Source organism: Biomphalaria glabrata, chromosome 15 (genome assembly GCF_947242115.1).
Source record: "Biomphalaria glabrata chromosome 15, xgBioGlab47.1, whole genome shotgun sequence".
NCBI classification, from domain to species: Eukaryota; Metazoa; Mollusca; class Gastropoda; family Planorbidae; genus Biomphalaria; species Biomphalaria glabrata.
In genome coordinates this window covers 16,504,174-16,531,021 of record NC_074725.1, presented here as the reverse complement: position 1 = coordinate 16,531,021, position 26,848 = coordinate 16,504,174, and the positions used below count along the sequence as shown (strand labels likewise).

At 36.4% G+C, this 26,848-nt stretch overlaps 1 protein-coding gene across 1 annotated transcript in view; it reads right to left on the bottom strand.

Annotated features, from left to right (window-relative positions):
* Positions 1–610: 610 nt before the first annotated feature.
* The window catches only part of LOC106064614 (uncharacterized), a 58,770-nt gene continuing 32,532 nt past the window's right edge, over positions 611–26,848 (bottom strand). The window contains exons 11-34 of the mRNA XM_056011836.1: positions 26,237–26,325; positions 24,089–24,191; positions 23,578–23,671; positions 22,053–22,199; positions 21,701–21,778; positions 21,296–21,470; positions 20,734–20,880; positions 18,219–18,265; positions 16,887–17,077; positions 16,189–16,343; positions 14,927–15,108; positions 14,137–14,313; positions 13,305–13,493; positions 12,807–12,931; positions 12,158–12,283; positions 9,298–9,408; positions 8,498–8,624; positions 7,185–7,302; positions 6,811–6,905; positions 6,478–6,634; positions 5,423–5,525; positions 4,665–4,905; positions 3,082–3,331; positions 611–1,858 (exon numbers count right to left, since the gene is read on the bottom strand). Coding sequence (XP_055867811.1) covers positions 1,564–1,858; positions 3,082–3,331; positions 4,665–4,905; positions 5,423–5,525; positions 6,478–6,634; positions 6,811–6,905; positions 7,185–7,302; positions 8,498–8,624; positions 9,298–9,408; positions 12,158–12,283; positions 12,807–12,931; positions 13,305–13,493; positions 14,137–14,313; positions 14,927–15,108; positions 16,189–16,343; positions 16,887–17,077; positions 18,219–18,265; positions 20,734–20,880; positions 21,296–21,470; positions 21,701–21,778; positions 22,053–22,199; positions 23,578–23,671; positions 24,089–24,191; positions 26,237–26,325 — 3,522 coding nt within the window. The 3' untranslated portion in view covers positions 611–1,563. The remainder of the gene's footprint in view (positions 1,859–3,081; positions 3,332–4,664; positions 4,906–5,422; positions 5,526–6,477; positions 6,635–6,810; positions 6,906–7,184; positions 7,303–8,497; positions 8,625–9,297; positions 9,409–12,157; positions 12,284–12,806; positions 12,932–13,304; positions 13,494–14,136; positions 14,314–14,926; positions 15,109–16,188; positions 16,344–16,886; positions 17,078–18,218; positions 18,266–20,733; positions 20,881–21,295; positions 21,471–21,700; positions 21,779–22,052; positions 22,200–23,577; positions 23,672–24,088; positions 24,192–26,236; positions 26,326–26,848) is intronic.

Genomic DNA, 26,848 nt, shown 5'->3' with positions numbered 1-26,848 from the left:
ACGAACAGTCTGGATATAGGCCTACAAGTGAAGAAGAAAGAACAAGACTTCTACAGTAAGAATTAAGGCGAATTAGTATTTTCAATATTCACTTCTGTGTTTTACTTTTCATGCTCACAAATATTGCTAGCTCATAACACAATGTTCTCAGTATCAAATAACTTCTTGACTAATTAGGTTACATTCAGCACCGTATGAACAAGAATAAAAATTATTTTTAAAAATCTTAGCAAAACGAAGAAAGAAAGATAATCCTGCAAACAAAATTTGCCAAAGAAGAAATGGTTATATTTATTGCTTTCCCCTTACTAGCACTACTATGAACTAGAACGCAATTTTCTTGCACTGAAATATATGAACAGATAGAATGTATTTCAACAATGTCGTCTAATACCAGTTTTTTTTTTTTTAAACCAACAACACAGTCTTAAGGAAATTTGATGGAAAAGTCTCAAGTAGATTGCTGTAATAATTAGTAATTTTAAAAAATTCTACCACAATAGTGTCATAACTTACCTACATAGAATTACAGACAAACAAAATGACCAAAGAAGAACAAGAAGACAACTTTACTAGTACAGCAGCAAGACTACACGAAGTAGCCAAATAAATCCAGTGAGCATAAATACAAAGCATACTATTTTACACTAAATGTTTTATTTTTTTTTGTTTCTATGACAACAGTAGTTCAAAGTACAGGCAACAAAACATGCCTAGCGAAACAAAACAGGCGATTGTTGCATACAGTAAAACTGATCAAACTTTAAGCAGTAGAGCACTTCCCAAGATAAAGCAAAACATATTCACGAGTCTCTTACACAGGCATGATAAAATACTCGTTTTCAACACAACATTTTGGATTTCATAATAGAGTAGGCATTGTAAACTCTTGCTATGAGATCTATGTCTTCAGGGCAGTTGAAAGCTCAGCAACTCCACTCAACAGGTATTGTTTGTTATGTGGCTACCACGTTGACCTATAACACCTACTGTCCCAAATAGATGCCAGGTAACTATTACAGCAAGAGGAGGGGGTAGCATCGAATATCTCCATGACAAATGTATCCTCTACACTGGCTAGATGGACACCTTATCTTTAACCTATTTCAAGAGACGATTTCAATTTTTAGAAGGACTAGAACTCTGAACATGCACCCCTGGTAGCCAAGGGTTACAGGTCAGAGCCTCAAAACACATCTAATATAGTAGCTTCTTTATCACAAGAACATTCAATGATGAAACCATATACAGATGTTTAGCATACAGTATATATCAGTGGCGTAGCTACGGTTGGGGGGGGGATATTTTGAAAATCCCCACGGTGCCCCACTTGAGGGGGTCCCAAAATGAGTGTTCGATTTTTTTAACATTAATTATTAATGATTACATCATTATCTCATGCCATGATGTCGAATGTCAAGATGCATGGGTCACTAAACAGGTCAAGCCCCAAGGGCCCCCAAATGATGGCAAATTCCTAAACTACGCCACTAGTATATATAACAACAAAAGCCCGTATCTAGAGAAATGTGTAATATAAATCCATACTACTATACATTCATATTACAATAAAGATGGACAAAATATATGAATACAGAGCGCCAACAAAAACATACAACTACCACACACTGCTGCTGGCGCTCTATTGTTGACCTGCACAGGAGTCTTAACCATTTTGACCTTGACCTCAGTGCTGAACCTTTTCCCGTCTGCTGAGAGCGTCCTGAGAATAACCTCACTGACATCTTTGAACGATTTTGAATCATCCAGCTCTGACCAGGTGGACTCTGACGTTGTCTTGTACTGAACTTTAAGTCCAGGGAACTCGACTTTGGTAAGCACTTTATCCCCAGATTGTCTGTTATAAAGTGAAGAACAGAATGCGCCATAAATATGCCAAAGGATACCACCCACAATGACCAACATGGACATACAGTACACACACAAGACACAAACTAATGTTTCTCTTTAAGGAAAGATAAACCAATCCCAGCCAACATGGGCAGGCTCCACATGTCACAGCTGCACTGATTATATGCAACTCTGCACATTACATCCGGTTACATCAGCACAAAGACCCGACTTTAAGAACTAGCGGTCTATGGGACAAATATTGCACAGCTAATCATTTTAGTTTTTTCTGGCTTAACTAGGAGGAAAAAGTAGCCAGACCAACGACTAGCCCTAATTTACATTATCTACTGCCAAGTGCCCGTTTGGTTTCCAAATAAAACGTGGAGCTTAAAAACGGATTTGATCTTGAGACTGTGGGTACGAAACCTGAACGCTCTACCACACAGAGTAGTTGGCACATTGATTCAAACAATATAAGACGCGAGAGTCAATGAATTCGCGGATCCTAAATAGATTTCATTAAGTGGCCGAGTAAACTCTTGAAGTTGATATGTGAGGGTTTACAGGGATTTAGAAGTACAAGGCGGCAAATAAAAGTTTACTGACTACATTAACACTGTTATTAATATTATCAAATAAGGTGGCAAGATAAGATAACCAATGAGGAAGTGCTACAAAGAGCAGGGTGCCAGGACATCCGCTCTGTTATCAGCAGCAGACGCCTTGGCTGGCTTGGACACGTTCGTAGAATGCCAGTAGGTCGACTTCCACAGGACATCCTGTATGGCGATCTAATAGAAGGCAGGAGAGCCGCTGGTCGCCCACTTTTACGTTATACGGATGTATGCAAACGCGACATGAAGCTCTTCAAAATCGACACTGGCAGCTGGGAAGAGGTGGCACTGGATAGATCCACATGGAGAGAGAGCATAAAGGAAGGTCACAGATTACAGATGTCATACACAACAGAAGCAGAAAGAAGGGTGAAAATGCAACGGCGCCTGGTGATTATATATGCCCAACCTGCGATCGCAGCTGTGTATCAAGGATTGGCCTCTTTAGTCACACAAGAAGTTGCAAAGGGAATAGATAGTCTCTCGAGACGTAAAATGCCACAGAGAGAGTAATATTATCAAGTAATATAATGACACTTAGAAAACTTGCGTATTTACTTTTAAAAAGCTGGAAGAGTTTCAAACTCTAAACGAAACTAAAATGTACACTCACCTGGCCCCTGGTGGAGGCACTCTGTAGGATATGTTGATTTTGTCCAAGATGGCCAAGTCAGACGAGCCTAAACTCCTGGCGAATCTGGACCAATCAGATTTCAAGTCCTTGTTGAAGGCTATATTTTCATGGCCTTCCCATGATGCCTTGTGCCAACCTCTCTCAGCCAGTGCCAAGAGACGTGGGTACACCATGTAGTCAAACTGTTCCGGTGTCCGGACAATCTCGGACCAGAGTTGACCTTGAAGACCTGAAGTGAAGACATCATGAAATGTTTTGAGTCCGCATAAATATTTTTGACTGCGTTAAAAAGTTTCAGGTTAGCAATACGCTATTAGTAACTATAGATTCTACTGAGACAAAGAGGAATGGAGAAAAACGGTCAACATATCTTGTGTGGTGCCCCAACGGTTTAACAGTATAAGGGATGGAGTCCCAAACAATGAGTCCCAAAACGTTTTCCTGAACGGAATTCTTCGCACATTCGGAGAATTTACTGGAAAACACTTTGATTATTTACTCTGGGGAGGTTAATTCATGGGTGGCCTACTAGTTAATTATACCAGTAGTTTGTGAAACACCTATTCAGGCGTAGCGGAAAACCAGGATTTCGAAAAAACACAGTTTGGGAAACACTGGTATTACAGGATGAAGCGCGCCAAGGGAAGTAAGAGTCAGAATAGGAGCGGAAAACAATTGCAATTAAAGAAATAAAAACACGGGGGGGAAAGTGTTAATACAAAAAAAAATCCTTATTTGCACAATCTTAAAATGAAAAAAAAACTTTGCCAAAGTCACCGATTCAAAAAACAAACAAAAAATAACAGACATAAACCAGTGTTCTAGCTCAGGAGAGGAAAAGCAACTGGACTGATGATCAGTAGACCTACCTGTCCAGTTTTTAAATTAAAAAAAGAGACATATCAATCTGTACAGAGCTGGGAATACAAGTCATCAATAGTGGAAAGGGAAAATGCGTTGAAGGTTGTGGACAACGCTGGTTTCAGTGTTTTTGTATAGATTTGAAACTTTCCTATCTCTCTGTGAATTTGCAGAGGCACGAAGGTAAATAAATTGAAAGATTTTGAGTCGAAATAAAAAAAAAAACAACTACATGTATGCTTAGTTTTAATTTTTAAAAAAATCCTTGTAATCACAGAAAAAATTTCAATGAGTATCAATACAGCAGATTTTCCTGGAGCTGCCATCTCGATTATGTTTATTCTTCTATTCACCTTCTCCAAGACCTAGTCAACAATAATAGCCTATATTTCCTTCAGTATTGAATTTACAATGTGACAATGTACGGTTGTTATACATAAGTCCAGGACACTAGTAGCTGAGATAAATGATTAATTGTTAAATGTGGTCCAAAGACTACGCAAACTTAGAGCGTATTTCCTTTGCATTTATCAATTGCAAACTCTAGGTAGTATTGGGGATACATGTATTGAGGACATTTATATATATATGTTACAAGGAAGTTCTGTCTGATTTACGTAAGTGAGCTTGTCTGTTTGTCTGCTGCTTGTCTGCTTGTCTGCGCCTGTCACTTGCAAATGAAGAAAAACTTGTTTTCTTACCAATAATGTTCTCTGGACGTTTCAAAGGGGGACAACCAGAATTATCATCATTGCATACTTCTTTCGTGGTGATTGGCTCCCCTGACCTCTTCATGTCGATGTTCTTGTAGTAGTCGTCAGGCATGAAGGAGAAAGTCTTGAAGGCGTCCGTGTACCTGGTGCCCCAGTAGAAGCCACTTTCCTCGGGGCTCGGCTCTTGGGGGTGGTCCAAGTACAAGCTGGTCACGGGGGCTAAAACTACCTTTGGGAGAGAAGGGAAAGGAAGGTCAATTAGATCAAAAGAATTCAGAATCACCCTAGACAAAACACATGATACTATAGGATTTCAGACTGCACAGGTCACTGAATCTTAAATGAATTAATTGTAGCAATGGTCTTCAAGAGAATCCTATTTTTAAAACAAGCAAAACTTTAAAAAATATACAAAAGCTGTAAGGGAAAGAACTGTATATTTACAGCCATACATCTTAATACTGTAATATTTTAATAAAATATATTTTTATATTACAAATTTGTCAATTTTATTGTGCAAAGTTTCAACTTGATTCGACAATGCGAGAAGTGTACAGAATTTGTACGAGACAGGGTGAGTTGATATAAGCTTTGTAATTATAACTAAAACAGACATCAAATACAAGATAATACAACATTTAAGTAAGGCGCTACATTCAAATATTATTAGCTTCAAGTCAATCTATAAATCCCTACAACCATAAAGTACAACTGATAACTTACCTGATGTTTAACAGATAACTTACCTTGTAGCCTGCGTTGGCCAGGTTGTAGGGTCGGGCGGCTGCGCCCCACTCCCAGACGTTTTGCCATGTCTGTGTTATCACTTCTTTATTCAGCAGTAAGGATCTAAAATTGAAGGACGAATAGAGAACAGAACTGAGAAAATAAGTTTCTTTTACAGGACAAACGTATTTTTGAAAGGGGTAATTGTCGTAAAAGTGAAACTACTAGCTACCATCCCCAGGGGACACCAGCCCTCGGGACGCTACATATCTTTCTTTATGACTCGGAAAAATCACGACATTAGAGGAAACTTTAAAAGTTCAAGAAGCGATTGAATATATCGATACTTTTTAGATGCACGGCACAGCTAGAACTAAATTGATACCTAATAGCAAGTAAAAAAAAAGGCTGAACCCATCAGGTCTTCTGTTGTAAATAGAGCTTCACAAGGCTAAAAAAAAAAGGGACCACAAAGCTAAGAGTGTTCAAATGGTATCATTCAGCCTGCACATAACATATCTAACAAAAGCCAGCACATAACACATCTAACAAAAGCCTGCACATAACACATCTAACAAAAGCCTGCAGATAAAACATCTAACAAAAGCAAAAGCCTGTACATAACACATCTAACAAAAGCCAGCACATAACACATCTAACAAAAGCCTGCACATAACACATCTAACAAAAGCCTGCACATAACACATCTAACAAAAGCAAAAGCCTGCACATAACACATCTAACAAAAGCCAGCACATAACACATCTAACAAAAGCCTGCACATAACACATCTAACAAAAGCCTGCACATAACACATCTAACAAAAGCAAAAGCCTGCACATAACACATCTAACAAAAGCCTGCACATAACACATCTAACACAAGCCTGCACATAGCATCTAACCAAATCATTAACCCTTAAAACGCGTGTGGAAGTTTAGCCTCTAAACATCAGAATTGTAATTCCATTTCGTATGCACTCATCGTAAAACAGCTTAGCACTTTAAAGGTTAAAGAAGGAAATCTGAAACGTATTTATAAATTCCGACGAAGGAACATCTCTAGGTGGACGTACCTAGTCCAAGGGATAGACTCGTGATCCATCAAGCCATCTTCCCAGGCTCCAAGATTAACTTCCCTTGTTATTTCACTGACTCGTCTGGTGAACTCTCTCTTCAAGTTGATGCCTTCCTTTAAGAATGGTGCACACGCTGTGGAGTTCTGCCATGCACCTGTAAACAAGTATTTTTAATTGAAAATCATGACCTACAATTTTAATACACAATCCCACACTATATAACATATCTGACAAATCATCATTTTAGATTTCTCATAATCCACAAAAAGCTATATGACTTAACAGGAAGGAGTATCTTTTCTTTAGTCTTCAGATTTATTTAACATTTACCTCTAGCCACTTCATCTCCACCAAAATGATATACACCAAGAGGTTGAATAGACTGATGGATGTCTTTCACTTGATTGAACACATGCTCTATGAATCTAAACGAAAGCCAGATAGATTTAGTGGACTAAAACAAGATAAGCAAAGCACTCTAAGAAACAAATACTAAACCTACATTTCCAGTTCAAATACTTAATATTTTATCTAAATGATCAATTTTAAATGGCCACGCGCTTAGTCTCATAAACGGCCATGCCTACCACATTCAATTCAATCTATTATGTTAGCAAAAGAGGTAAATGTTATTTTTCTAATTACGCAAAGAAGCCAACGTGGTCAAAGTAAAGCTGACCAAGTCTTCCGCCTTACAAACTGACCTGTATGTACTCTCCATGCACGGGTTGACCGCATTGTCCGTGTAGGTCTGCACAGAGAAATAACGAGAGTAGTCCTGCTCATCATGCAGACTGTACCACTTGGACTCAGTGTTGTTACCTGAGACACACACATACTTCTAGTATTAAATGTGATAGTAATTCATTCACAATTGCAGGACATTCACTCATTTTTTTTTAAAACTTAATTACTATAATTTTTAATCAATTTCGTGTCTACTAAAAAAATTGCATCTGGATGTATATTGAATGTTCATTTGTTGTTAGTTATGCAGAAATTATGAGTGAATTTGGTGTGAATGTACACTTTGGTTTCTTATAGTTAAAATGTTTTTTGTTTGGTGTAATGCACAAATTGTAAGACAAATTTCCATACGGACAATAAAGATTGTTTTTATTATTATTATTATTTTCTATTTGGACAATATCGCAAACCTTTGTATAGCTTATATGTTTTCCATGTTACAGATAATTCCTCAGAATTGAAGATTACGTCCTAGAATACCTCTCACAAAATGGCCGGGGAAGCGGCAGGATTCATTCTTGGGACCAATTTAGAAGATATGTCCAGAGCACATACCAAATGACCCTGCAGCCAACCATAATTCGAAATATGCGTTCATGCAATAATCTAAATTATTCAAAGTTTTTTTTCTTGAAAGGGGGGGGGGGTAGAATGTATACTATACATTACTATACTATACTAACTAGAGAATAACATGTTTTTAAAAAAAAACACAATAATGATATAAAGTTTTGTGTTTTATAAATTGTCATCAGAACCTCTCGCGACAAAACGGCAGCACCAAAACTACCATCGCGATAAAACGTCTGCGACAAAACGTCGGATACCCGAAATCTCAGTCAAATATATTTTTGACAATAAAGTTGGTAAATAAAGGATTTTCCCCCGTATCTTTTGTAATAAAACAATTCTCAGACCCCACACACGTTCTGAAGCACAAAACGATTTAAACTCTTTCAACACAAATAACAAACTTTGCAAAATGAGACCAGCTTTTAACTTTCTGTCTTCTAATTGACGATATCAACGTTGATTTAACCCCATTAAATTTAATTAATTTTTGGTTTTATAAACTTTAATTTGTGTTATATAAAAAGAGCGTGCATTCTTCTATAACTATATACATAATCTAACATTTCCTGATTACATACACAAAAAGTTATTGAAGTTAAATCATAACAGGATATCGAAACACAAATGAACAAAATAAATAATTCCACCAGAACGCGGAAAATAATTACGGAAAGAAAGAGTTAAAAATTACACTTACCTATATCTGAAAATTTTCTTTGTCTATTTTTCATGGCCACAATGGCGGCGTGGGCGTGTCCTGGCATGTCAAACTCTGGAATGACCTCAATTTGTCGAACATTGGCATAGTGCAAAATTTCCTTGTACTGTAAAGGTTAAAAAAAAGGGTTAAAAAAAAGGTTAAAAAACGTGTAGAGATTTACTATTAATAAATACAATTCGTTTGTTACTATTAATTTTGATAATGCCAAAGCATATCATTTTCTTTTTCTTTAAAGACTATTCAGAGCTATTTCTTATTGGATGAAATCGAAAGTCTCACATTTGACTATAATTGTATCATCTACTTATACATTTTCCTTTCGGATTGCTGTGTAATCTGGGTCTCTACTGCTTTGCTCCTTTTCTGTTATGTCACTCCACGACATGCGCACACGCTCTTCCAAGATGTCATCTTTACCTCCATCTACCTCTTAGTCTGTTGCACTGTTGGGGCACCGTACAAGAACTGTCTCCCGTCTTTCTCCATTCCTCTCTGTACTTTGCATTGGATAGAATTTCATTCACTGACAGGCCTGTCCATTGTTTCATGTTGTCTTCCCATCGCTTTCTCTTCTTCCTAGTACTGTTCCCTGAAAGAAGGTCATTGTGAGCCCTAAGAACCATAGGGTTTACGTTTTTTTCCACAGTGATGAGCAGGTCATCTTATGTCATCATCAACATGTAATCAAAACGAAAGGCTCAACCTGCAGGGTTCAATGATTGTATGACCACGTATGACCTTTTTGAACAAACGTTTTTTTTCAATATGTTACGTACATCTTGAATTGTGTAGTAGCCAGTTCCACTGTTGTCCACTCCAGCCCCAGAGCCCAATGTAGACATGACACACTCCCTCTCTTCCGGGTCATGGCATCGTCTGGAACTAATCTGAAAATAAATGTGTTTTTTTTTTTAATTGTTACAAAAATTTGGACACCAACAAAAATGTTTTTATTTATTTTTTTCTTACACAGGGAAAACTCTAGTTCGATCTTTATAATTTCCGAATGTAAGGCTTTATTGATTCAAAAATTTAATAAATGTTCAGGAAAATTTATCTCATCATCTCCTATGTCTACATCTAAAGGATTATCATTGGATTATTATAAAGTTGAGTTGATCCATATATTCGCTTAACCAGGATTCTTTCTCTGGGGAAAGTGTGTGTGTGTGGGGAGGGGGGATAAAAATGTTCCATCGTTTTTTTTATGTAACATTCATTAGCTAAAGAGAATGACAACAGCTCTATAGGGGCCTAAGTTGTTTAAATGAACATATCTTTTTTTTTTAAAATTATTTTCAATGTTTTTCTTGTTTGTATTTGAAAACTATTGACTGAGATCTGAAAAAATACTTGAAGAATTATGAGAAACAAAAAAGAGAATAAATATACTATGACTTCAGAGACAATGGACCAGCGCGTGCTCGTAGAGAAAGAAGAAGAATACTGATATGGAAATCGTTGCTGTGACGTGTCGCTATTGGTTGCTCAAGGACCACTGATCAGTACTATATACACAATGAAAATAATGAAGGAGTTGAAGCCTACTTTACACTTTGGAAAGCCCATTACATTGGTAGCAAGACATTGGATTTGTTTGACTAGGCTAAAGACTGCGAGTTTCGTTGTCAACATTTCAGTTGAATCACAGACCTATATATATATATATATATATATATATATATATATATATATATATATATATATATATATATATATATATATATATATTAGACCTGGACTGGAAAACTGGAACAAATTCTCATCCGATAATTCTGAGATCACAGACCTATATATATATATATATATTATATATATATATATTAGACCTGGACTGGAAAACGAACAAATTCTCATCCGATAATTCTGAGATCACAGACCTATATATAACAAGGTTACAAAAGACAGTTTGTGGGGAAACACAAACTCAAAATCGGCCCCCGAAGTGGTCCACCCAGGCAGGCTTCAATAATTTCAGAAAGAACATCCGAATGAAATTATATCAAAGACAAATGAGAGATAAGAATGAAGAAAGAAGGTTGACAGATCTTGTGTAGTGCCCCAACGGTCCCGCAGATCAAGGGATAGGTGAAAGTGAATGTAAAGTTAGATGTTAAAGTTCATCTGTTTTTGTGGCCTACGGTTAACGACGGTGTCATGTAGCCAGCACAACGACCAACCGCCGTTTCTCTTCCTCAACTAATGTCAGGTACCCATTAGAGCTGAGTGGACTAAGAGGCGCCCAAAGATTCCAAAGTTGAAAATCACAGTCTTCACCAGGATTCTAATTGTTTTTAATCTCTTATTCGAATCCTCAAAAAAAAAAAAAAAAAAAAAATTCCACAATAAAAAAAATGTTCAGAAAAATGGAGTTTAAAAGATCACTATTCATTTTAAATTAGGTCTAGCTTATAATGCATACTAATTAGCTTTTTCTCTTTAAAAAACTGCTTGCATAACTGTCGCTACCTGGTTTGGGCTGCAAGCGTGCTGACGCGAATGTTGTGTATGTTGTAGGTACCTCTTCTGGCACGGCTATAATGCTCTTCTTTACGATGTACTTTATTAATCGCACTAGATTTGCAAGTGCGCAACAATACTAGTATACTAAAGTCTCGAACGACAACATTTAGAATTACTGATGAACACACTAGTAGCAGACGTGAAATTTATTACATATAAGATAAATTACAGAAAATACTGGCGACTTCAGCCGTCACAAAATATACGCCAATAAATACTGGCTGTTCATGCCGTGTAGAGTAAGCAATCACATCAATGAAATGTTCACAATATGAGTCCTAAGAAATCTCTCAAGTTAACATAAGGTCAAATACATTAAGGTACATATTACAGACAGAGAAAATCGTACATCCACTCTCTGCTGGAGTTCTTCACTAACTAACTTTGACCCTTATTTCAGAGTCCTTTAACTTATTCACATAACCTCGTGCTTGCCCGCACGGAATATTACAATAGGTGACTGAGTGTCACTTCATGTCACAGTGGTTCTAAAACTGGACTGTGACAATAACTGATTTTAAAAATTAGATTTTTCGCTTTCAGAAAAAAAAAAGTAGCCGTAGCATCAGAACTTTGAATGTTCTAAAATATTGTGATGTCGAATTTTCAATATCTTTTCTAGTTTACGAGATCTAAACGGGACGGACGGACAGACGGACAGACATTTCGCACAAAACTAATAGCGTCTTTTCCCCTTTCGGGGGCCGCTAAAATTGTTATGTACGTAATTCTTTTTCAAGCTGTAAGGGAAGTCGCCCCGAATCTAAGAAAATCGATCTTTTCATTCTTAAAAAAGGATCTTTAGTTTTCAAAGTTTAAAAATAATGCAAAACCATTTAGCGGATTTTAAATAGAATGGACTATTAATCACAGAACTATATAAATCTATGAAATAAAGCTATTTCCTGTTAGTTTCCATTGAGATTTGAATAATGTAAGTCTGTTGGTTTTAATCATCTTGTCTATTTGAATAGATTGATTACCTATATATTTCTAGATTATGCATCTAAAAATTGCATAATTAAAGACTGGTGCGTCAATAGCCTATTGTATAATTTAAATCATTTAAATCATTTGTCAGAGTACCGAAAATAAAAAAATACAACTGCTTACCATAGTGAGCTCTTCTAGTCCTGGTATCTCCAGCCTCCAACCTTCATCATCAGACAGGTGAAAATGTAGCTTATTTAACTTGTAAAGGGACATAACTTCCAAGAGTTTCAGAATTGTTTCTTTCGGCTGCGAGTAGATATAATAGTTAACATTTGAAATCACCAAAGACAAACATTCTTTTGAATTCGATAAAATTAAAATACAAGTCGATTGTTGATAACATTTAATGAGTTGAGATGACTGGATGGCTGCATTCTCGTGGTGTAAGCGCTTGGGACTGTAGTCACAATAATCCCGAGTTCTATCCCCTTCCACCCTGAACAAGAGAGACATCCTTTGTCCTGACTGGTTAATTAGGAAGGCTTTCGTCTGGTCAGGCAACAACCCAGGAATGTGTCTTGTTGCTGTGCGGTTAGAGGTTGAACGTATCGGGAGATGTAGACTCTGTGTGGTGGAAGTGAACCCAAGACTGACATTTGTTTTGTTTCTGTTGTGATCATCTACACTCACAATTCATCTGACATCTAACCTTGACCTTTCCTTTCAATTGACAATAAGAAATTAAAATCTATCCATTCCATTACGAAACAAAAAAATTAAGTTATATTCTAGTCGTTAGTTTTAATGCAACTTGTAGTTACTGACTTACCTGAAAATTTCGCCCAGTGTCCACGTGCTGACCTCTGTAAGGAAACCTGGGCCAGTCGATAATCTCACAGTGAGGTATAGACCCCGCTGGTGATGTCTTGAAGGCCAGGTGAATCAAAGAAATTGCTAGAACAATGAAATAGTTTATACAATTATTTCTTAAGTCAAAAGGTAAAAAAGATGTATATGTGATAGTCAATGTAGATTATGATTAGTGCAAAGCTGTAAATCTGTAGATTAAAATGTGTAGTTGTAAATATGTGATTGAAAATACATGGAGGTGAATGTGTACCTGTAAATTTGAACTTGCAGATAAGTAACTGTAAATCAGTCTTTCTAAATGTTTATTTCTAAATGTGTTTTTTTTTAATGTGTATTTGTAAATGTATATTTGTAAATGTGTAGTTTTAAATGTGTATTTGTAAATGTGTACTTCAAAATGTGTAATTTTAAAGGTGTACTTTTAAATGTGTATTTGTAAATGTGTAGTGGTAAATACCTCCGTAGAAAACTCCCTTGATGGTCTTCCCACTAATGTCCACAGTTTTGCCACTGACTATCACCTTATATATCTCGTCGCTAGCGTTATTGCCGGCCACTTCACCGAGGTGTAAGAGAATCAAGTCTGATTCAGGAGTACTGGAACTGACCGTCAGTCGTATGCCTGGCACTAACTTAGTCAACATCTCTGTAGGTATGGACAAGAATGATTTCAAGTTGAAACCTATTTACATCTAGTCTCGTATCACTTTTGATGAGTGTGTGTTCGTGCTTGTAGTTTAAGTAACTCACAGTATGCTTTATCTAAACTCTTTTTGAAATATTATATTTTCTATTAAGTTGTAATTTAGGTTTATAATAATTTTCAAAACGATATAAAGAAAGAATACAAAGAAATAAAGAAATACTAATTCTGCAAAAGTTTAAAATAACTCCGTAGAAATTTGCGGTTGGTAGATGCCCCAATGTACTGCAAACAAGGTAAAATGAAAAGATTTACTGTTTTTTTTTTGGTGAACATTGGTTTTGAGAAATACAACATTCACAAGCTACTTAAGTCCTCAGTCTTGAGGAAAAGTCTGTTGTATTTTCCTTTAAGTAGTCCAGTGCACTACTTTTAAAAGAGCGGTGACAAATTATTGATAGCGAAGCGGTTTATGCTAATCAGTCATTGCCTGATCTAAAGATCATTGTGCAGTTCATAGGAATGGAGTTGTCTGGGCTCTCCAATTTGATAATGAGAACAAAGAAGTTCATATTTTGAAATGCCAGTCAGCAACACACCCACCCTAAAAAAAAGAAAGAAAGGAAAAAAAAAGTTCTCGATTTACCTTTGAGATAATCCGCCACGTCTTTGAGCGTTAAATCCGCGTACACGATGGTCACCAGATCGTCCATGAGCTTGAAACGACCAATGTCCAGACTTTTGAAACTGACAGGCGTAGGGATGATTAGTGAGGCAGGCAGCGGGGCTAAGTCACGGTCAACGTTTCTGTCGTATCGGACTCCTAAAGGGACATTTAAAGTAGCATGTTACATAAGTATACAAGTAGGAAGCTGTAACACAGAACCTTACATTTCTAAAACATATACTAAGTACAATATCGTGTTTGGAATTCACTGTTTCCTTTCTTCCAGTATAGTCACAGGCAAGACAAAAATGTGTCTTCTTTAACCCTTTAAGTGCTGAGCTGTTTTACAATGAGTGCATACAAAATGGAATTACAATTCTGATATTTAGAGGCTAAGCTACCACACTCGTTTTAAGGGGTTAATAAGGAATTAATTTGTTTTCAAAGCAAGTCGATAAGTATTGTAAAATTATAACCAATGAGACTGCTTGTGGAATGAATAACTTCAGAAAATGCATTACTTCGGACATAGTACTGAAAATATACACTTTAAGCAAAACAAACAAGATTTTAAAAAAACAAACCCCAGTGATTAGCTTTTAACTAAACAGTACAGCATAGTTTATTTCGTTTATCTTATTGGCTCTTGGCAAGCTGTGGCCTTTTAGATAATTATTAATAAAAAGAAAAGGAAGCAAGTCCAGACTTTAAACAAAATTGTTTTTACTATTTGTGGGTTTAAAGTCAACGCGTCTGCTGGATGCCCTACCAGGAGTCCATGGGACAAACTGATCTTTAGCAAATCTCTGCCACTGCTCTTTCTTGGTGAACGGAGTGACGTAGTCTATGAGCTCTCCTTCAGTGCTCACCAGGTCACGTGCACTCATTCCCGGGGCGCTCACGTACCATCTGGGCATAGATTCGTAACGTGAAGCGCACCAGTTGGCTATCCTGTAATACACATTACATAGTGAAAATAGTTTGTCATGATGCTTTGTAAACATTTGTCATCAACTCTGTCATCATAATTTATCTAACTAAAAAAACTTTTACAATGGAGAACTAAAAAAAAAAAAAAAAACTGAAACGTACTTTCAACATTAAAGTTAGACTCTGGAATGGAAAAAAAACAACAGAGAACAGGTTTCTTTTGAACAGCCTTGAATATACGAACATTTCGCTCATAGATGTGTAACAAATAGCATCTTTTTTTCTGTATGAGTTAGTTTGTGTTTAAGCCAGAAAATGTGATGAATTGCGGGTATGTTCACAACTTAAAGCAACGACTGCTGGATGACCCAAAAATAAGCGGGACATGTCGACCCTTTGCCGAAATTAATTAAATCCTATTCTCAGTAAATAAGTAATAACGTAATAATGAGTACGAAAGAAAAAGGTAATCCTTTGAAATACTCAACACTACAGATGTATGAAATGAGTCTAGAAATAAGTGTCACGATCCAGAAACAACTCTCCTCTATGGTTCATAAGGTAATTTCAAATATCAGATAAGTCGAATAAATTATATTAGCTTCTTGGTGATAAGTACATAGAGGTTTGAATATCAAACTTAAATAAGGCCGTATTGTTTATATAGAATGCAGTGGTGAGTCTACTGCTCTCTGGCAAACTTTTGCAGCCACCTGACCCCAAACTGAGATCGTTTCTCCTCTTTTTGGACCCTGTCGGTATGGAAGAGAGGCGAGTGCTGAGTGTTGCCAGCACTCGCAAATTTACCACACAGGCTTTCCCCCACAGCAATGGAGAGGTCACTCCATCTCTGTGAAAGTGCAAATACCCCCTGGTGATTACAGCTGTGTATCAAGGATTGACCTCTCTAGTCAAACAAGAAGTTGCAAAGGGAAAAGATTGTGTCTCTCGAGACGTAAAATGCCACAGATAATGTACATACGTACACATGGAACGTGTATATATTATACCTACAATATCGCCATAACAAAGACATAAACTATTAAAATGTTTGTTATGGTATACCAATGAGGTGTACACCTCTGTGCTCTGTATAACTACCTAAATGTAAAGTTGAGATTCTCCCATCTGTCCAGGCCAGGAAACAGAGGAGCTGGACCCAGACTGTACAGATAACCATTCACGTGGTCAATGGTCATCTTTAACTTGACGTCCAGGTAGTTGTAGCCTTCTTCCAGGAACTCGGCTTCCACCGACTACATGGCAGACACAAATTACATCATGCTATTATATCCAAAGGATTATTACATACACAATTTTGGACTAATCAAAGCTAAAGACTATAGAGTTCTTCAGAAGGCAAATAAAATTACGTTTGAATTTTTTTTAAAAATAAAGGTTATTTTAGAAATAACATAAGCCAGCTTTACATTAAATGATCTTATTCTAAATGCTTTATGCTTTATTAAAATATTTAATTTCATGGAACAATCTAATATTTGAATTAAATTACAAAATAGTCATGACCATAGATTAAAGAAGAAGATTTTCTTAATTAGAAATATTAACGCTACCTTTTCAAGTTCATTTTTTTTTATTATTCTTAATATAAAAAAATACAGAGACTCAAGCACATAACATTTACACAATTATAAGATGTACTAGGATCTAAGTTTAATATAATGCTAATGAAGGTACACAGCTTTCCAAAATATAATGTGTATATTGGCCAATACTTAGTGCCTGAACAGACCTGATATTTACCAAGACAAAAAAGTTAAGTATGTTCTTAGACTCACATTCACTGAGTTAAAGTAGATGCGCCAGTTGCCAGCTGGTATGCTCCTGTTACCATTGTTACTTAGCTGGACATTGACCACGTAGTACTGCTCACCATAGGTCAAGTAATTGTCCACTACTGTGAAGTTGACCACAAGGTACTGACTTATGTAGTCGATGGTTGCTTGAGTGACAGCTGGCAGTGGAGGGACTGTTATGGTTGTAAAAACGTCACGATTAGAGACAGGTAAAGATATCAATAATCTATGTTACAGACTTTTAGAAAGTGGCGCAAAATGAATGACCATAACATTAAGTATATTGAGCCTGCAATAGTAACAAGAAGATCTCACTGCCCATGCCACGCAAGGTACAGATCTCAGTGCATTGAGCATGATACGAAAAAAAAAGATCTTAGTGCACCATTATACAAAAAACAGATCTCAGTGCACTGGCAATGCTAGGAAAAATACAAATATTAGTGCACATGAGCATGATACGAACATTACAGATCATAGTGCACTGATCATACTAAAAAAATAATAACGATTTGAGTGTACCGGTCTTGCTAGGAAAAAAAAGGGAGTGCACTGACCATGCTAGAAAAAAGTACAGATCTGAGTGCATTGATAGTGCTGGTAAGAAGAAAGATCTGAGTGCACTGATCATGTTAGGAAGCATGATGCTTTGAGCGCACTGAGCATAGAGAAGGGTTATACCAGATAATCAATATTGATATCAAAATGTACCTTGATTTGGTTGACATTATGTTTAATGCCCATATTATTGTCAGGTTTATTTTGATACCAATTTAACAGTGTCTCATAAGTATGCATCGCATTTGTATTGTAATGACTTTAAACATGAAAACCTTTCAAAGATTTATATAAATCTGAATAGAAATGAGCTTGAAAACGAAAAGATATATTATGTTTATGTCACTAAATACACATAGAATACATATAGATATATTATATAGATAAGGGCCGGCCTTAGATAAGTGGAGGCTCTAGGCGAAGTGAATTTGGTGACCCCTAATGAATTAGAACAATTAAAAATAAACAGCGAAAACATCTAAGCAATTTATTTAAAACCTAGAGTACTCCAACATAACATCCGGTACAAGTTTCGCTATTTCTTCACTAAACAAATTGTTTCAAGTCCTTTGCGAGGCCATCACCAATCGGAGACCCTAGGCGGCTGCCTAGTTTACCTATGCCTAATGCCGGCCCAAATAGATATAAAACGCATTGACCTACGTCACAGTTCTCAGTCATTTTCATTAAAACCATTTAGCCTAGATGTTGTCAATGTAAACTGTATGCACATTAATTTATTGAAATGTTTCTTACTTGGACTTAAGTTAATCATTCGACTTTGTCTTTTTCCATCGGCACTTCTGTAATATGGACAAAACAAAAATAAAACAATTTTAAATTGAATTGTTCAGTACACTTGTAATGTGCATCTGTTACTTTTGAAAACCAAAAAGTTCAGATTTTATAGTCTTATGTTCAGATGGTACAATATATGAAAAGTTTCTAAACCTAGTGTCACGTAATAATAAGTATTTTCTCTTGAGTCCAAAGATGAATAAGGAATGCAGTACTTTCGTGACTACGCAGCCCTAGCTTCCTCGGCAGCGGATTTTCTTTTGGTCTCAAGTGTGTACCCAGCGTCCTTTGTAGGTCACCTCCAAGGGTCACGTAATAATAAACGTCAATGCCACAATCAAAGTTGTTTTAGTTGAATAAACAAAATGTTTATATTTTGATTTTTTTGGAAACAAAAAGTAAATTACCAATAGAACTAAACATTGCAAAGACAGTTAAAAATTAGCAATAATCTTTCCAAATGAAAATTATACTCCCTCCTGCACGATGGAGATGCTAATTTTAGAGTATATAATAAATACAAGGGTAGACAATAAGAGGTATTCTTTGTATATAATGTTACAAGCTCCAAGTTAAATACTTTTGAGAATCTATTCATGAAACTAATTTATATCATGTATCAATATTATTTAAACACGTCATGACTTTTACAGGAGGAACCAAGCTGGTTTATTTCATAATTAGGAATTCTGTGATTTCTTCATTGAGACAGAAGTTCTTTGGGCAATTACATTGGAATTTGGCTTTTCTGATTTGGATGTACACATGTACACTGCGTGACATTAAACAGTAAAATTATTACATTCCATCGTAACACAATGTGAACTTTTAGCTTGTAGGGTTGTTAGGTGGACTTATAAAAAGCTGTTTATGGTTCAGTTACAGCAGTGGTTCCCAAACTTTTTTGTCTCGTAGACCCCTTGCCATGTTTTCTGATTTTCGGTAGACCCCCTACATATTTTGTTTTGCATTTTTAAATTCATTTACACTTTTTTGAAAACTAATTTCCAATTGTAGTGAATTATAGAGTGAAAAAGTAATTTAAAGCAACATCATGAGTTATAGAGATCTATCTTTTTTATTGATAAGATTCAAATTTAAACCAATTAATATTTATTACTGGAATCACCAAACACGCTGGAAATGTGTTGTTCTTTTTTCTAGCAAGTTTATCATCTGTTGCTATGGATATTATATTTCATATAGGAATTTCTTGTTCTATGAAGTAGTCCTTGAAACATTAACTATTAGTTAATTATTTAATTAGTTTGCCTTAATTGTAAAAGTTTTCGCAAAGAGCAGTTTCTCGTGTATTTCTTGATCATTCATGTGTGGCTCAAATATTGGGGCTGCGGAACTGTTTTTACTAAAAGGAGAAGGAGTGAAAGTGAGTAACTGGCGCCTAAACCAGTGAGCTTTTGGCAGGAAGGGCTCATTAACCTTGGCTTTCTACCTACCTAGCAGAAGGGAAAATGAATTCAAAACTCTGCTGCCTCGCAGTTATACCCAAATATGGGAAAGGTTTCGTGGGTCATCCCTGAAAAAAAAAAAGGAGCAGACACAAAGCCTGCGACGCCGCTGATCCCAAACTCGTGTGCAAAGAATTGCATAAGAAGCTTTTACTTGTACAACTCATGCCACCTATGAGCCCATGAACTATATTGTTGCTTTAAAAAATTCTTTTAATAATAATCAGACGTAGGTTTGTGTAAAACAGTTGTAAAACTACAACAGCTGGTAAAATCAATGTTTTATCTATAGTATTTTTCCGTATTTTGCTATAAGTAAAGAGATATTGTAAGACGCTCACAAACTATCATCTTCTCTATATGATGTCTAAGAGTTTATGTGGGTCTATTCTGAAATTTAGGCCTATCTTTGAGTGTTCGAAAGATTTTCAAATCTTCTTCTGTTTTGTCAGGGTGGCATTGTCTCAAATGATCTTCTAGTGTAATTAGTTTCATGTCGCCATAAAAAGGCTTTTAGGCAACCAAAAGTTTGATAAGGAAGAAATGAATCCCAATTTTAAATAATCAACGCTGTAAAATCTACATTATTTTTGTGAAACATTAGTTACATATAGACAAAATTAAGCTATGCTATTTATATAAGTATTGAAATTAAATACACCATTTTTTCGTTTGAATAGCAGGATAAATATCTAATGGATTAATTAAGGTAAAAATAATATATTAGTGTATGAAAGAAGTACATTAATGGGATATAAAAATTAAAGTCACGACCTGCTAAAATGAAATCTATTATCGTAGACCCCCGTGGACATCTCATAGACCCCCTATTTATTTTTTCCCTTTCGTAGACCCCTTGGAAGTCTTCGTGGACCCCTGGGGGTCTATATAGACCACTTTGGGAATCACTGAGTTACAGGGTTTAATATTGGTAAGAATTAATTAGGTCTACTTAACCTAAAATTAAAATTATGGTAACTTATAAAATCAGAAGTATAACATACGCAGTCCTAAGCCATATTTGATATTGATAATCACCAACGTTGACCGTGGGGCCTGAGGCGTCCATCCACGTAGCTCCGGCATTGTAACTGTAGTGGACACGGAGACCAGGAAAAAGGGGCGTGGTCAGAAGAAATCCGTGGTCGACCCTGGAGAGACAGTAAAAGATATATATAGAGAGTGTCTAAATACACATGATGCATTGGCAAGGAAGGATATTGGTTTCAACACACAATGTTCTCTAAAGTCTGAGAAGTGTTGGGTCATCCTCTCTATCTGGTTCTTGTGACAGAAGACAATTTTTTTTTGAAAATATTGAAAAACTTTAGCCAATGCGAGGTGCATTGGAAATCTTTAATGACGCATTTAAAAAAGTTTTCTGAATGCTGGTACTAGCACATTGCTCAATTCTTTGAGTTATGTAGCTGGAATGCCATCAAGTCTAAATGCTTATTTAGTTAAGATAAAAGTTAGTAAAAAGTCGTGTATCTAAATCTTCAAGTATGTTCAGATTGCCACAATGCTCCTTCCTCACTGCCTTAAGAGTACAATGAGTTTAATTACCTGGCACCAGGGGGCGGTATGGTGTACATCACACCAAGCTTATCCAATCGTTTCAGTTCCCTGTGACCCAGAGCTCTTGCGAAGGAGTACCAGTCTTCTTGCGTCATGGCCTCCCTCTCGGCGCCTTTGGGCAAGCTCTCCCATGGAGCCTCGTGCCAGGCCCTTTCAGCCAACGCTAAAATAAATATACACAAGGACTATTTAACTTATCCAAAAAAAAATGTTTGACTAGTTGCCGCCAGGCTTCTGAAATATAGTATAAACATTTCATGGCCATTATTATTTTATTTCAGCGGTCTATCGTGATTTCTACTTGTATTGACTTATAAACATAATTATTTACAGACTGATGACTAATTCATAAGTATTGAATGGAATTATATCAGTACTGTCAGGTTTTCTTACCGAGCAGGCGAGGAAACAGTTTGTTATGGAGGTGCTCTTTTGTTCTGGTTGTCTCACTAAACAAGGTGCCCTCCAAACCTGAGGTATATAAAAGAAGTTTAAGCTGCATTACGAAACTCTACACGTGTCACAAGGGCAGTCATAAGTATTTTATTAAGATAATCTACAACAATTGTGATTACTTTCCAATTTGAGCATTAAGTTGAGACTGAGAAACATTGTCCGGGATCATTGTAATTGACAGCTTTCACGCAATGTTTAAATGAAGTAATCTAAAGATCAATAGAAGATGTTTTCGATTGATTCAATACTATTATCAAGGAGACAGGTGAAAGTGAAAAATTTTACCTACCAACGATGTTGTTTGGGTTGTTAAGAGGGGGACAACTCAGCCCGTCCGAACCGCACAATTCGTCGTCTGCTATTGGTTGCCCAGATCTGCGTGTCTGCAGGTTGTCATAGTAACGAACAGCGTTATATAAAAATGTCTTCTTTGTGTCTAGTTCAATAAAAAAAAATTGAACAAAAAGATTATAATTAATAGCTTGCTAATCGCTAATTAAAAAATTTATGGAAACGATTACTGTAACGAAAATAAGAATGAACAGAAATACTATTTCAAATCGAAAGAGGACGAAAAGGGAAACAACACGAAAGAGTGACAAGGACGAAGAATTAAGGACGTAAGTAAGACAAGAGACAAAACGAAACGTCTGGCTTTATTTGAAGTAAAGGTTTCAGAATAGTTCAACTTAATATAAGCAAAGAAAATAGGAACTCATTGGAAACTGTGAATGACCATTCAGTTTTATTAACAAGGACTACGTTAGCTTTTAGATTTAGTTTTAATCATTTTTTGAACCACTATTTCTCATTCAAGCCCTTGCTATAGACGTGTGAGTATCAAGAGAAATAGAAGTTGATATTCTAAATCATTTATCGATACAGAGATGAAAACTCCCGGATACAGATCTTATTTTGACAATACAAAATCAGCTTAAAAGCGTCAACTAATTGACATATCTGGTCAATTGTCTTCGGAGTAAAGGTCACGATTTTTTTTTATGGGAATTTGTTTGACCTTCACCTATCACTTAGCCTGTGGAACTGTAGGGGCATCACACAAGATTAGTCGAGCGCCTATCTCCAGCTGCAGGAAATCAAGGGAGAGGCCGGTCCATTCTTTTACGTTGTCCAGTCAGCTTTTGTTTGGGCAACCCTTTCTTGGTGCTCCCTCCACTGGACCTTGAAGGATGACCTTTGCAAGTCAGAATGTTGATTGTAAAAGTACAAACTCAATTTTAATTTTTTTTTTCTGTAGCATTTACTCTCAAAAGCTTGAATGCTTCTTTCAACCTCAGTGTCCAACTTTCACAACCCTATAGAACTAGGCGGGAATAGTGACTTTTAAATACGGCTTACTTCACATTAATTAGTTCAAATCATTCTCTGTTCTTTTCCTTAAGTTTCACTTCAGGTTCCATTATATCGAACCCCCATTTCTTCAAATCGTTTCGTTTTCTTTTTCTTTCTTAATGTATTTTTATTACATAAACGGGAACTTAAAAATCAAAGAGTAAACAAGTATAAGCGTGAAAATCAACTATTGGCCTTCTTAAATACATTAACTCTATGGCCATATCACGAGGTGCTCAGGGCTTGCAAAAACCTTCCCACAGGGAACAGAACCAGTCAAATGATGAAGAGGCAGAGAGATCAAGGGAAGACAGTTTGGAAAAAATAGAGGGACTATCATTGAAAGGTCAAGGAAAAAATAGGAATGAAGTGAGACGACAGAACATGTGTGGTACCCCAATGGTCCGAAGACTAAGGAATGGGTTAGGGTGGTGAAATACAGTAGCTCAAGTCTGACTAACCTGTAAAACGTGTTGCCCAGTAGTAGCCCCTTTCTTCAGGATCGGGTTCGTAAGGATGGTCAAAGTACAGGTGGCTGGCATGAGCCATGACTACCTGTGTGATAGAAAGTGAATCAAATGCTTCTCCCTCTCACACAAAACAAATAGATTACAACTAATAAATTATACAATCACTTTGCATGTAATAGTATTTCGGATACAAAACTTTATTGATTAAAAAAAACTCTACAGAAAATTTCAAAAATATTTTTAAATGCAATATATTTGCTTGGATAAATTTGTTGATTACATTTAATTGTTTTAATCAAGCCCTATTTTCGCTGGTCAGCTATAGAAGTGAACTAGTTTTGGGAAACTACTGTACAAGCCGCACACATCCAGCTTAGAGATGACTCAAATGTTTGATTACACTCCACTGATATGGCGTAGTTGGGTTGAAATTTGAAGTTCATAAAACAACAGACAAATGGTACAAGAACTATGTATTCTATTTTTTGATTAGCCTACTTACCTTGAATCCCCTGTTAGCTAGCGTGTAAGTCCTGGAGGTGGTGCCCCACTCCCACACATTGTCCCAGGTATAGGCATGCACATCTTTGACAGGTAAGGTTGACCTGTAAATAGGTATTTAAATATCTATTTCTTTGAAAGTTATATTAAGCTTAATGGCTTGCATTTTAAACATTTCAAAAATAAGTTTACTTTTGTATGAATTTGTATTTCTACATGAAGCTACAGATAAATATTTTCTTCGCGAACATTTGTACCATTACTACACCAAAATCCAGCATAAAACGACCAAACTTTGAAGTATCCTTGCTTAATTCTCCAAGAATGATGAGTGATTGTGATTGTGTGTGAGAGAGAGTGTGTGTGAGTGTGTGAGTGTGTGTGTGTGTATATGTGCAGGAGAATGGAGGGGATAAGTAAAATATTAAAGATGTACTTTATGCAATAGTACCACTAGTATTCCAACACCACGATGTCTATTGTTATAGCAAGTATTCTTTTGGAATTAGTGACTAATCGAAGATAGAATCTATGGCGCATAAATCGGCCCTTTCATTTAAGGAATGCGCCCGAAAAATGGCAATTCTGCAAAGTAACTTTGAATCTGTTTTGATTATCTAAAAATACAAGGAACGAAACGCAATCGGATTATAAATATGAAGCAGCTACCATCTGTCTTTAGACAAGCACGTGCTGATCCGGGCAGATGCTAGCCCGTAAGTCTGCCAGCATTGATTGGAGATTGGACTGTCAATTCATGGTATCAAATCTCAATAGATTTTGAAAGCGTAAGGGTAATATTAGTAGCATCAAATGAGGATCAGGGTCGTAGTTTAGAATGGGCAAACAGGAATGGTATCAGAGTACTGCAATAGGATACAGCCTAGGGCTGCTTCTTTTCTATGTCTTCTAGACATCTTGCAGAGAGCAGGCACACAACGAGTAACCCACAATTTATTGGAGGATGTCAGGCAGTAGCCATTGACGTATGGATGCCTCGCTATGCTTTATAGCGCATTTACCCCAATCTTTAAAAAATGAATTCTTGATGTACTCTTGGTTTATGTACATTTGTTTATTCAACAGAGCGGTTAATTTAACTTGTTAGTTGAGAATCCACTGTCATACTATGTATGGATATTAACACTATGTAATACATGACTGCCAAGGAAGAGATAACTTAATCTTGGCATGGAGCTGTCACTGTTGGTATATTACCAATAAAAAAAAAGATGATAATAAAAAAAATCTTGGGAGTGAAATCAATCATTTCTTCAATATACCTCATTCATCAAAACGAACGATCACGTAATAATATTGATAAAACAAAAGAAAACTGTTCCGTGAGAACCATTGATGATACAAATTAGATCGTAATTTGTATAAAAGAGAAGCACATGATTCAATGTTGTTTATTTACGATTGAAGAATGAGGTCCATTGCAATATGTACAACCTACTCATGCCTTGAATCTGCTTTTCAAAGCGAAGACTTCGCAGCCATCGTCAAGGTCATAAGAATTGAGATTTTATTCATTTTAACTTCGAACGAGGAGATTTCCCAGCTCAATCTTGACTTCTTCTAAACTTTATTTTAATAACAACTTGAACAATGGCTGCATTACTTTAAAGACACGAGTGCAAAGCAACGGAACACCTAATCAATGTAAAACCCGCCCAGCAACGGAACACCTAATCAATGTAAAACCTGCCGAGCAACGGAACACCTAATCAATGTAAAACCCGCCCAGCAACGGAACACCTAATCAATGTAAAACCTGCCCAGCAACGGAACACCTAATCAATGTAAAACCTGCCGAGCAACGGAACACCTAATCAATGTAAAACCTGCCGAGCAACGGAACACCTAATCAATGTAAAACCCGCCCAGCAACGGAACACCTAATCAATGTAAAACCTGCCCAGCAACGGAACACCTAATCATTGTAAAACCTGCCGAGCAACGGAACACCTAATCAATGTAAAACCCGCCCAGCAACGGAACACCTAATCAATGTAAAACCTGCCCAGCAACGGAACACCTAATCAATGTAAAACCCGCCCAGCAACGGAACACCTAATCAATGTAAAACCCGCCCAGCAACGGAACACCTAATCAATGTAAAACCCGCCCAGTGTGTCTGACTCACAGATTGAAAGGCTCATTTCCTACTTGAATTAAACCGTCTTCCCAGGCAGCGAGCGAAACATTTTTAGCAATGGCCAGACTGGACAGTCTCTGTGGAAACAGCAATATCTATACTTAGATATTTTAGTATATCATCAGATGCAATGATTAAAACAGAAGCCATAATAAATTTTATCTATAACAACTAAAGTAATGACTTGAGCGAGTTAGAAAGGAATAACAGTAATGTTAAGGTTAATAATGATAACAACAATAATGATGTTAATGACAACAAAAACAATGATGTTAAGGACAACAACAATGATAATAATAACAATTACAATGATTATGTAAATGAATACAGTAATGATTTTGTAATTGACTATAACAATGACTGTGTTTTGGACAACAACAATGATGATGTTAATGGCTACAGATGTCACATTATTATATGCTGCAAAATCGCCAATGAAAAAACAAAATTAGGAACACATTGAATTTGAAATCTTATCGCTTATAGCTCGAAATAACTCATAAGGTCTAGAATGGAAAGTAAGAGAATGGGCAGAAATAAATATTCTAGGGTCCTTTGTTTATCATTCTTGATTTCGACACTATTGCTGCGAGTTAAGCA